This window comes from Monopterus albus, unplaced genomic scaffold (genome assembly GCF_001952655.1).
Source record: "Monopterus albus unplaced genomic scaffold, M_albus_1.0 scaffold394.1, whole genome shotgun sequence".
Lineage (NCBI taxonomy): Eukaryota > Metazoa > Chordata > Actinopteri > Synbranchiformes > Synbranchidae > Monopterus > Monopterus albus.
In genome coordinates, this window is record NW_018128274.1 from 202,211 (window position 1) to 214,724 (window position 12,514).

Here is a 12,514-nt window from a genome sequence, read left to right on the forward strand (position 1 = left end):
ATTAACTGGAGGCTTTTTAGGGAATTTCAGTAGAACAGGCATCCATGAAAACTCCCTCTGACACAACAGCTTTCAGTCACAGCTTTCTCAGTCATTTACTCACTCAACAATATCATATATGTGACACCTCTGACTGGATGTGAGAATATGCAGCACACACCAGAAAGCTCACAATGCCATTGTGGGATTGGAAAGGCACAAAGAATGTCATGATTACTCATTGGGGTGCACACAGATGAACAACACTTGCGTGCAGACAATTTACAGGTGTGTGGAACATTCCTGTCAGGTGCAGTGGCCCACTGCAGACAGTGCTGAGTCACTGACCTGCTATGAGACCATCTGGTATTGGGAAATGCCTGTGTAAATGCTTTCCCATGTGTGTGAAAACAACAGGAGCAGAGTCAGTGTTAGAGGGTGTTGCTCTTTGTACCTGTTAAACCAAAAACTGTGTCAGTATGATGAAAAGAATAACTGCTGGTTGACTCCATAAAGCCAGGGTTTAAGTGGTCCGGTATACATGAGGGCAGATAAGGCCAGGAAGGCCAAGATGATACAGAAGAACTTGTTAAGCTTTTATGAGGGTTTTAATCAAGGTTCTGTATGTTTAAAGAGGCTGCAAATGGAAAGGGACAGGTGAAAGTAAAATGTGACAAAGTATGACAGCTGTAAACCTAAATTACCACATGGATACCACAGGTTGAATCAGCACTGTCGAAAGGCTCTAAGTTCACTGGAGATAAGGAGCAGATAGATGCACAGATGAAAGATGAGGTCAGAGGTCACTGGTCTGGGTGGAGTGAGGTCAGACATTGGATATGGAGCACTGGAAAAAATAACAAAGGGTGCAGCTAGGGAGTCACAATTCTGTCATACTGTATGTTGTAACAAGGTTATGTTCCTGTTGATTTCAGATGTTTTAACAATGTGAAAAAAGCAAAAATGAATAAAACTTACAAGATGAATGATCTGAAGTCAGAAAAGGTGAAGTTAAAACTAGATTAAAGACTGAAGAATAGGCAAATACGTCTTAGCGTCTGAATGGGATCCTCATCAGGACTCTATGTAACAAAAATGTATCCCTCATACAGTATATTTCAACCAAATGACAAGTAATAACATGTCCAACAAAAAGATTTTGTTTTCTGCAACTGAGACCCTGACATAAAGCCTGTGCCCAGTGACATTAAAAAGCAAGGGAGGTGTGTGTACATTTATGTCAACAATATTCTCTTTATCACAGTCATATATGAATTTAACAATTACTGCATAACTTTGGTCAGTGTTTGTCATCAACACTATCTCACACTGCAAAGGTTTCCAGAAAGCCCACATGAACTATCTGACATGTAATTACTAAAAATTACTACTAACAGGTTACACCAAATATGTTTTGGTTTCTTGCATTGCACAGGGGGTTAGCTAAGGTAGATGGTGTGCGTATAAACACAAGAACTAACACTCTAGATAAGAGTTTGCATCCTGCGTCCGGTGTGTGGTTGGGTTTAGGCATCAAATGCAGTATGGTTAAGGGTTAGAGATTAAAAAGATTCTCAGAAAGGCATACAACATTTATTGAATTAAACAGTTATGTTGCTGTGACCAGTTAAGCTAATCAGTTTTGCTTTAGCATATTGACATATATTTTTAGTCATATGCAATGAGTCAAGGTGGAGAGTCTGGGCTCTCAGACAAAGTTAGGTCAGATAGTGGGTGTAATGGAATAATTTAGATGTGAAGGATGGGGGCGTGTTAAGGATCTAGAGACATATCCTACAGAAGAAGACTGATTCTTGTGCAGGAGGGAGAATTCTGAATAGGAAATGCCTGTTTTCCTTGGCAAACTGTGTGTATACTAACTTCTACAAAGGATTTGTAAGATGTTGAAAAAAAAGGCTCATGAAGGGTGTGTCAGTTTTGGAAAAGTGCTATAGGGTGGGAGTAGCAGCTGAGTATTATATGAGCATTCAGAGAATAGGAGTAGCATTTTGAAAACATTGAAAAGCCAGTATCCGACACATATGGCTTTTGTTAAAAGAATACTTAATCTTCTATAATATAACTCACTTTCTGAAGTGCCTTTACATTTTCAAAGAGGCTACAGTTCAGATGCACATTACATGTACACACACACACAATAGTGAATGTACTGTATGCTGTCTAATCACTTTCTTTTACAACCCCTGTTTCTTTGTTTCACATACAGTACTCGGACATTCTTTGTCGCTCTCTCCGCTTCTTCCCCATCACCACCCACATTTCCGCTCAGTAATTTCTCCCAGAATCCCTCCCCCAATTCAAAGTATTACTAAGGAAAGAAAGTTCCAAAGTGGGTTATTACCATGTTACCATGGGAACAGGAAACAAATTTTCTTTTACTTTGGGAAAGTGCTCCGTTCAGACCATTATTTCACAACCCTGTTCAGCACACAATATGGGCCTATATGGATGCTTCTTGGCACATCCCCAGTGGAGTTGACACACTACATTTCACGAGCGTGTGTGACTGCAGGGTTCAGTTCTTCAGAGCTGTGCCCTGCTCCCCTCTGCATCTGAGCTCCTGGGCTGGATGTTTTTGGACACAATGGACTCATTTGAGTGGACAGGCACAGTGTGAAAAAAGTTCTCCAAAGCGCTCTAAGTCTCAGTCAAGGATAAAAAGAATGAAAAGAAGGGGGAGTGAAAGAATGACTACTGTCTGGTCTCAAAGAATGCTGACACGGTCCAAGTTTGACTTCAAGTACAAGCAGCCATTGACTGAGATGTGTGAGAGGGCCAAATGTTGCTGCTCACAGTGCAGGCCTTTAATGTGAAGCCAATCGCATGGGGTGTTTCCATGCTGCACAACTTGTGGATATGCTACACACGAATGTTACAAGTATCAGTAAATCAAAAGCTGTGTTCAAAGGTTGTGGACTCCCTCAGGGCTCTATTCTGGGTTCCTGTTTATTTACTATATACTGTACATGCTACTCCTGGGGCAAATCATGTGCAGACATAATAATGATTTTCATTCCCTCCACTCATTCTATGTCCTGATAAAGCCTGTTTACTCTGATGTGTAATTTATTATGTCCTGTCTTAATAAAATCAAGTCCAATATCTACTGTATGTTAGAAAATTAGAAAGAGTCAACTCTGCATGATGCTATAGCATGAGAGGCTAGCAGAGTACTGGTCATGAACATAATGCAAATGACCCCTTCTTATTTCAGTAAAGGTGACTGCCATCCTTAGCCTTTGAAGATATGTTTTGAAAAAAAGATGTGCCTTATGTTTTTGTGAGGAAGAACGTCACCCTGTGCACTGATGTGACTCACTAGTGTTTTTTAATAGATTTTTGACAACAATGGAGGTCTACAACACAGACCAGTGAGCCAAATGAGCTTATAAATTCACAGATCTTACAGGGAGTACACAAAATTCATTGCTGGTTTGTATGAAATTCATGGAAAATAACAAAACAGAAAATCACCAACCTTATATCTTAAAGCCTTAAATGCTCAGGCTCCTTGCCCTTAGACTGTATATAAAGATGGGTGACGTGACAGCTCCCAGAAGTGAAGCCACCAGAAATCAGTAGCCACCTGGTGGCTGGTTGCAATATAGGTCATAAACCCCACCCCCTCCATTTTAGCAGATGGGGTGTGAGCCAAACTAAGAATTCAGTACAAATACATTTTTCCTAAAGGTGATTTGTATTATTACTAGACATAATTTATACTGTTTTATTCCAATGTACAGCACTTTGGTCCACTCTGGTTGTTTTTAGTGCTTTATAAATAAAGTTGATATGGTATGGTATGGTACATTTCCTAGTGAGCTTTTTAATTTTATTAGTATTGCTCAGCTCTGGAATGTTATTTTTAACAACACTATCCTGCTTCTATATTGGTTAGACCACTAATACTAAGAAGACAGCTTATGAGTTGTTGTCAGACTTGGTGCTGCATAGCAACCATGCAATCACATCAATGATTTATGATGTTTGTTTTACCATTAACTATCAAAAACACATTTTCTTTAGTCGGGATAAGTTGCCCCATGTAGAGCTTTTACTTCAGCAGTCTCAACCTGTTGAAAAAGACCATTTTCAGCACTTTGACCACAGTTTAAGACACTACTATTAAAAAAAATCTAGTTTACAGAATTTATTTTAGATTTTTCCTGTATTTCTAAAATACATGGAAAATGTACAGTGAAAATTGTACATTTGTACATTGTACAGTGAAATAAGAAAAATCTGTAGCTGTGAATTAACCCAAAGTTTTTATAGTAGGACTTGCTTTATCACATAAGTAAAAATAATAAAAAATAGTTACAATTTCATCAGAATTTTAGAAATAATCACCATGTACTGTTTCACAATCTGAACTAATAGACCTCCAGGCTTGCATTATGTGAGAGTTAAAACTCTTCGGTATTTTTTTCCAGTTTGAAGAATCTATTCATGGTGGAAACTTACTGTCTGTAATACATGTCAGGTTAAATAATGATTGATATTTTCATAATATTAACAGAAAGAATTATGCAAACCCTGATGAAGGTTAGTGTTGAATCCAGTCTGCCCACATATGCTTAGTATTTAACAATCCATTGGAAGCAGTGTTTGTGGCTGGTCGCTAACAGTCTTTGTAACTTTGTAACTAACTAGCTTCCTTGGCTAATGTAGTTTAGCTAATTCAGTACATGTTAGCTACATTACCATTTCCTTGGTTACTTTCTTTCCTTCCTTCAAGCTTGGGTCCTCTACCAGAGGCCTGGGAGCTTGAGGGTACTGCGCAGTATCTTAGCTGTTCATAGCACTGCACTCTTCTGGACAGAGATCTCAGATGTTTTTCCTGGGATCTGTTGGAGCCACTCTCTCAGTTTGGAGGTCACAGCCTGTCCTGATGTTGCTATCGCTTGGGATTGCTACATCTATCACTACGGCCTTCTTCTTCTGTTTGTCCACCACTGCTATGTCCTCAGCCCTTGGTATTTCTCAAGCTTCTCGTGTTCCTTCTTCCTGATGTTGCTATCGCTTGGGATTGCTACATCTATTACTACGGCCGTCTTCTTCTGTTTGTCCACCACTACTATGTCTGGATGGTTGGCCATTACCAGTTTGTTAGTTTGTATCTTGAAGTCCCACAGGATCTTAGCTTGGTCATTCTCAACCACCTTTGGAGGTGTATCCCATCTTGACTTTGGGACTTCCAGCCTGTACTCAGCACAAATGTTTCTGTACACTATGCCAGCCACTTGGTTATGGCGTTCCACGTATACCCTGCCTGCTAGCATTTTGCACCCCGCTGTTATTTGCTGGATTGTCTCAGGAGCATCTTTGCACAGCCTGCACCTAGGGTTCTGTCTGGTATGGTAGACCCCGGCCTCTGTAGATCTTGTACTTGGAGCCTGCAGACAGGATAGCTCAGTGGGTAACACCACTGACTCTGGTACAGAAGGCTTACTAAATCTCACCATAAGAGAGCAGGAGCTCAACAACTTTATGTGTAAGGAGTTGAAAATGAGTGAATGGAGAAGAAAGGAGGTGAAGAAGAAAAGAGAAGTTCAGCTTTTGATTCAGTGTCTGTAGGTTTGCTGTAAAAGCCTTGCTGCATGCATTTTACTTGGCTCAAGACAGCAGACATAGATAAATACAGACAAAGGCATAGAAGTAGAACAGGAGAGGTGTTTACTGAAGCCAGCCTTTCTGTCACAGCCTGTTTGCAAGATCTGCAGTTTGAAAGGAATATAATTTATTTTCTATGGCTTGTTTTGCTTGTCACATTTATTGGAAGCCAACATTTTACATTCGGTCCCTTTTCTGCAAAGCTGAACTAAATTGGTTATTCTGAATTGCACTGAAGGTGCCAGGCCACCACTGATTTTCTTTAAAATTTAGAGAGGCCAGTGTGCAGATTTAACATTCAGATCACAGTATCATTTCACTTAGACAATTAAAGGTGATTTAACTAAGATTTGTTTGATAAATCAAGTGAAAGTGGGAAAGGACTTGATGTCTCTCAGCTATACAACCCCCCTCCATAACATCCTGCTGCTTACAGCCCTTCTGTTGTTATTCCATCTTCTCTACCCTCTGATTTGATAGTTTGCCCAGACCACTGACATATACTGTATACAATGGACATGGTGTCACCATTTCCATCCACTATGCAAACATGAAGCCAAAATGCGTATCATGAATATGGTTGCTGCTGTCTTGCTTTTTTGCAACCACATTAATTGCAGTAATGACCAGAAGTGGAGTGACAGCATCAGACTACCAATCAAAGCTGCCAAATAACAAAAATGCACCTCATTTTATATCATCAAATCACTTATTAAACAAACTTACCAGAAAAATGGCCACTTATACACACGTCAGTATGTTAATATCTACCAGTAAACACAAGACTGACCTTTGGGGAAAATTTATTTAATTTGTGCTTTTATTGTGGCTCATGTTCCATCTGCTAACACGGACGAGGTGGGATTTATGATCTGTACTGCAATGAGCCACCAGGGGGTGATCAGGTTTTTGTGGCTTCACTTCTTGGAGCTCTTAGACTGTCCATGGGTTTTACAGTCGATGGTCCAGATATTGGCACTACCTGCCTCCCAGAGAAGGTTATAAGAGGCGTTTTTTTGAACTGTGAGTAGTCACCTGCCTCCCAGAGAAGGTTATAAGAGGCGTTTTTTGAACTGTGAGTAGTCATTTCAAACAGCCAGCCATGGAGGAGGTCTCAGCAACTAAAAGTTCAAAACAGTGGCTACCAAATGAAGAAGCTGCATTTTGGGACAGTGGGACAAAGAAAAAGCAAAAACCAGGGTTAAGACTGGTTTGGACCTTGTGACAGAGAGTGTAGAAAGCAACCAGAGAACTCAAATTTGGTTCAGATGTGTTGTTCGTATTTCTGAATGTGTTAACATCTAAAGCTAACACAGCTAGCACACTTGTTTTGGTAACATTAACATGGTTATGATTTTACTTTTGGTATGAATTTACTTTAGGGAGAAATTCGAGCTTTGTGTAATGTTAGTGCTTTGCTAGCCCTTATTGTTCCATCACTGTCAACCTTGTCACTTGGCATGCTGTAGTGCCTAGAGCTGGGGCTCATTAGTCTGCTAATGGTAGCTTTGAACTGGTGGCTACATGCATTTTTGATAGGAAACAGGATGTGTCAGTTTGTTTTGAGTCTCTCTAGACCTTGTAACAGCTGAAAATATGTAATTATTTAATGCACCTTTGATGAAAAACTTCAAATAGTAACAGAATGAGGAAAAACACTGCAACTGGCTGCCAATATAAAACCAACTGCTACTGGAGAACGGAGTTGAAGTAAGTAATGTCATTACAATGTATTGTCACTACTCAGCAACACTAAAGATGACATAGCCTCCAAAATGAGCATCAAATTGATAACTGAAGGTTTTTAGACTCCACTGGGAGCTGGAGCAGCGAGGCAGGAGCCGCACTATAATATGCTGTCTGTTTTTCTTTTTTGATCTTGTTAAAAGTCTTGCTGCAGCAGTCTCAACTAATTGGAGACTGGATGAAAATAGGTCTGAATGATACCAAACCTCAAACCTTGCAGTAATGAGGCTAGCGGATGTGAAGGTGTGGACAGCTTTCACAAGATCCCATACACGCAGCATACTTCTGAGATTTCCAAGCTGATTGAAACTGAATTTAATAATCTGATTCCTTTTTTAAAAATTTAACTTCTATGCTGAATCAAATTTTTACACAACTTGCCTGTTTAAATTATACTGGGGTTAAATGTTATGCATTAATTAAGGGTGTGGCCACTTTGAAGGGAGGGTCCTGCCACAGGTGACTGGCCGCTAGCTGTCTAGAGAGCACCATTCATGCACCACATCTTTGCCAATTTTTGGATTAGCCGCGTTTTGGCATAGTGAAGCACTGCCAATATGGCAATGGTCAGGCTTGAACGTCAAAACCACTCCTCAGAAAACCAGTGGGTGATGTCACAGTGGGCTTGTCAATCTTTTATATACAATTCATGATATGAACTGCATTTGCCCTAGGTGCTGGCATTATGCCTGCAGGAAAACAGAGATATCAGGAAGATGGCGCCAACGATGGCAGCCTTGGTTACTTGCGCTTTCTTGTGTTTGTTGCTTTTCTTTGTTTTCTCTGTCTTTTTAAACCCATCCCAGATTACTTTTGTTGGGACCCGGTACTTTTCACCACGCTAACTCTGAGAGACGAAGCAGTCCAAGTAACTTCAAAACAGTGCTGATTTATTCAATGAACACAGGTAAAAATCAACATTACATGCTCAGGTATCTTGCACCTCCAACATGCACGCAGGCAGCTGAAAGATGAAAGACCCCGAACCACAACAGGCCTATACATTATATCACTTCGGGCTAACCCCATTCTACACAGAGAGACGCCAAACCGTGACGTCTCCCGGTGCCAGCTTTGCAGCTGGCCAGAGCAATAGTCAAAGCATGAAGAAAAATCAATGTGTGATTGTCTGTTGATTATGTGGTGTGTAGCTAAAACATTCTAACACGACCTCTAGTGACATGTCATGACATTAAACATAAGAAAATATTATGGCTATGGCTACAGTTATACACGTCAGAATAATAACATTAAACATCCTGTCCTCTAACAGTCATCAACTTTCTATCTAGTTATCCTTGACCATAAGCAACCTACAGTAACTCATGAGCATGACTAAGCATTTAACAGCCTGAGCTAGACATCCTGTCTACACTAAACATTTCTAATACATCAAGTATCTAACCAATATCTATCTGACTAAAAATACCTAACACTTTTATCAGAGAAGACCTGTTAAATATCAGATACCCCACATCGAACTACCTTTCTCCGATTTTTGTCAATGAAGAATGCTGTATGGACATTCTGATCAGAGGTGCAGCTGCAATCTACGGGATCTGGAAGAAACGATGGCACACAACAGCTCCTGGCCAAACACATAACTACTGCAGGTCTGTCAAACAACACTGCCCCCTCACCATCACCACCCTTCCCTCCAGCCCCCCACCTCTAATGATCTGTGAAAAGGATGTGCGTGGCCTCTTTAAAAAACAAAGGATCAGAAAGGCACCAGGCCCAGACGGTGTGACCCCCTCCTGCCTGAAAGTGTTTGCTGATCAGCTGGCCTCCATCTTCACACTCATCTTCAACAGGTCACTGGAGCTGTGTGAAGTCTCCTCCCGCTTCAAACGCTCCACCATCATCCCAGTCCTCAAGAAGACCTCCATCAGTAGACAGAGCAACTACAGACCTGTCACCCTGACATCTGTAGTTATGAAGTCCTTTGAAAAACTGGTGTTGGCCCACCTGAAGGACATTGTAGACCCCCTGCTGGACCCCTGCAGTTTGCCTACCGGGCAAACAGGGCAGTGGACAGTGCAGTTAACATGGCACTGCATTACATCTTGCAACAGCTCGACTCCCCAGGGACCTATGCACGGGCCCCTTTTTCTGGACTTCAGCTTGGTATTCAACACCATCATCCCAGACATCCTCCACTCCAAACTGACCCAGCTCACTGTGCCTGCCCCCACCTATCACCCAGCTCACTGTGCCTGCCCCCACCTATCAATGGATTAGTAGCTTTCTGACAGACAGGAAGCAGCAGGTGAGGCTGGGGAAAACCATGTCAAGCACCCGGACAATAAGCACAGGCGCCCCTCAGGGATGTGTGCTCTCCACACTGCTGTTTTCACTCTACACCAACGATTGCATCTCAAAGGACCCCTCTGTCAAGCTCCTAAAGTTTGCAAATGACACAATGGTCATTGGTCTCATCTGAGACAGTGATGAGTCAGCCTACAGATGGGAGGTTGAGCAGCTGGTCCTGTGGTGTAGCCACAACAATCTGGAGCTGAACATGCCCAAAACAGTGGAGATGACAGTGGACTTCAGGAAGAGCCCCCACACCACACCCCCCCTCGTCGTACTTGGCAGCACTGTATCAGCAGTAAAGTCCCAGGACCTGAAGTGGACGTCCAACATCAGGACCATCATCAAGAAGGCACAGCAGAGGATGTACTTCCTGCGCCAGTTCAGGAAGTTTGACCTGCCTCAGGAGCTGCTGATACAGTTCTACAGAGGAATCATCAAGTCTGTTCTCTGCACCTCCATCACTGTCTGGTTTGGTTCAGCAACCAAACAGGACAAGTACACACTCCAGCGGACAGTCAGGACTGCAGAAAAGGTCATTGGTGCAAGCTTGCCCTCCATGGAGGACCTGTACACCTCATGGGTCAAAAGGAGAGTGGAGAGGATCACTGCAGACCCCTCACACCCAGGACATAATCTGTCCAAACTCCTCCCCTCTGGACGGCGTTACAGGTCACTGTACACCAAGACAACCAGCCACAAGTTCAGTTTCTTCTCCCAGGCTGTCACTCTGATGAACACTTGACCCATGACAGTATGACTGGACAATAACCCTCAGTGCAATACCTGTAAATGTACAGACTATACAGATCCATACAGGTCTTTATTTTTTAAGTACTCTATTTTTATTCCTATTTATCTCATTTCACAATGAGCATTCCTTTGTCTGTCTGCATTGTTTACTGCCTGTTTATACTGCTTATTGTGCTATTACACAGCCTTATGTTGGTTTTCTGTTTACTTGCCCCTTGCATGGGGATATGTACATGCACATTGAGAGCCGATGTACCAGTGTCAAATTCCTTGTGTGTCCGACACACCTGGCCAATAAAGCGTATTCTGATTCTGATTCTGAGCCCTGGGTATCTTAACCAAGGAAATCAAGCCCCTCTTCCAACCATCTGCTTCTTCTCACTGAACCAATTTGCTAGCTTGTTGCTCCTTCACGTTTCAGCTGAGCTGACTGCCAGCTAGTTATGGCAATACAGTAATCTAACTGTTCTGTTTGTCATTCAGGAGGATGCAGCCAAGCCAAAGATTCTTTCCTCACAGAGATTATCTCCAAAGTGGTGTTTCCTTGACTGTAAGTACATTACACTGTTAGAAATGTACTTTTTTCATTAGGATCTTTTTTCAAGTTAGGATCCCATGTGCCTGATGTATAGACAAGAACAGCAAAACTGCATGCATTTACTTGTACTGTAAGTGTAATTCAATAAGGCATATGTTTGTATTTTTATCAAAAACAAGACAAGTCTGTTCTTCACCCCAGACAAAGAATGAAGCCTCTCTATCAGCTAGTGTATCACATTGAGATGACAGAAGAGACTGTTTGTCACTGTGGTGCTAAATTATCCCAGCAACACAACAGTGATAAACTCTGTAGGTGCAAATTGAGTATTCAAAACAGTCTCATGAATTCAGTCTCATAAAAACTGCCTTATCATATCATAAATTATTAATCTTAAATAATAAATACAAAATATTAAAGTACAAACTTTGTTATAATGATATTACAAACAGGTTTACTGTTAACTGTTACAACTAGACCTCTCTCTCCAAAGTATTATGCAAGAGACGTATCACTAGTATTTCAGTAAAATTTGATTTTCCTTGTAAAGTGCTTGCTTTACTTTATTCATCACATATTGCTGGATAACTGGTATCAATCTCAAACACTTATTAATTTGTCTCATGCAGCATGGGGAAGAAGAAAGAGCTGTGTAAAGATGGAAACAGTGAAATAATGCAACTCCTTGCAAAAGGGCATGAAAACCACTGATATTTCATGACAGCAGAGGAAAGATCATCAAACTGTGAAAAGATTTATGAGCGATTCAGAGCACAGATGAATCTGGTCAGATAAAGGCTTATTATGAAATGTTCGTCAAGCAGATGTATAGTATTAAAGGGCACCTATAAAAAAAGCCATTGTTAAGCTTGAAAGAACCCATCAATGCAGGATCCTCCAGCACTCAGCAGTTGTGCATAAAGCTGCATTTTTGCCACCCCTAACTAAAGCTCACAAAGAGAAACATTTGCAGTGTGTTCTGGAATACATGAAGACTAATTTTCCAGCTGTTTTATTGATCGATGAATGCTGTGCTACACTGGATGGTCTAGATGGATGGAATTCAGGATGGTTGTGAGTGTGATGTCAGCAAGGATGAGGTGGAGTGATGATCTGGCCTGGAATACGGGGAAGTGAGATGGTGGTTCCCTTTAGAAACGTATGTGTCTGATGTTTGGAGAGGGTTGTGTTAGGTAATTTCTTAGATAGATATTGATTAGAGATCTGTTGTATTAGAAGATGTTAGTGTAGCCAGGATGTCTTCCTCAGGCTGTTAAATGCAAGGTTAGTTAAAGCAGAGAAAGGCTGCCGTCAGGGATAAATGTTATTATGACGGTAAAAGTGACCATAATATTTGTCTTAATGTGTAATGTTATGTCAAATTGTTTTAGATACACACCACGAAAACAACAGCCACACACCTTGACTTTTCCTCATGTTTTGGCTAACGTTATAGCCAGCTGCAAAGCTGGTGAGAGAGAGACGTCTCGGTTGACGTTTCTGTGGAGGAGGGGGCGAGCCAACTAAGTGATGATATTGTATAGCAATTCT

General features: G+C 41.4%; 1 protein-coding gene across 4 annotated transcripts in view; it reads left to right on the plus strand.

The window, feature by feature from the left end:
• LOC109951514 (diacylglycerol kinase zeta-like) overlaps window positions 1–12,514 on the plus strand; it is a 193,184-nt gene that overhangs the window by 127,974 nt on the left and 52,696 nt on the right. For all 4 annotated transcript variants that reach the window (XM_020586053.1, XM_020586054.1, XM_020586051.1 and 1 more), the window contains one exon: window positions 10,909–10,975. In XM_020586053.1, the coding sequence (XP_020441709.1) occupies window positions 10,909–10,975 (67 nt within the window). The remainder of the gene's footprint in view (window positions 1–10,908; window positions 10,976–12,514) is intronic.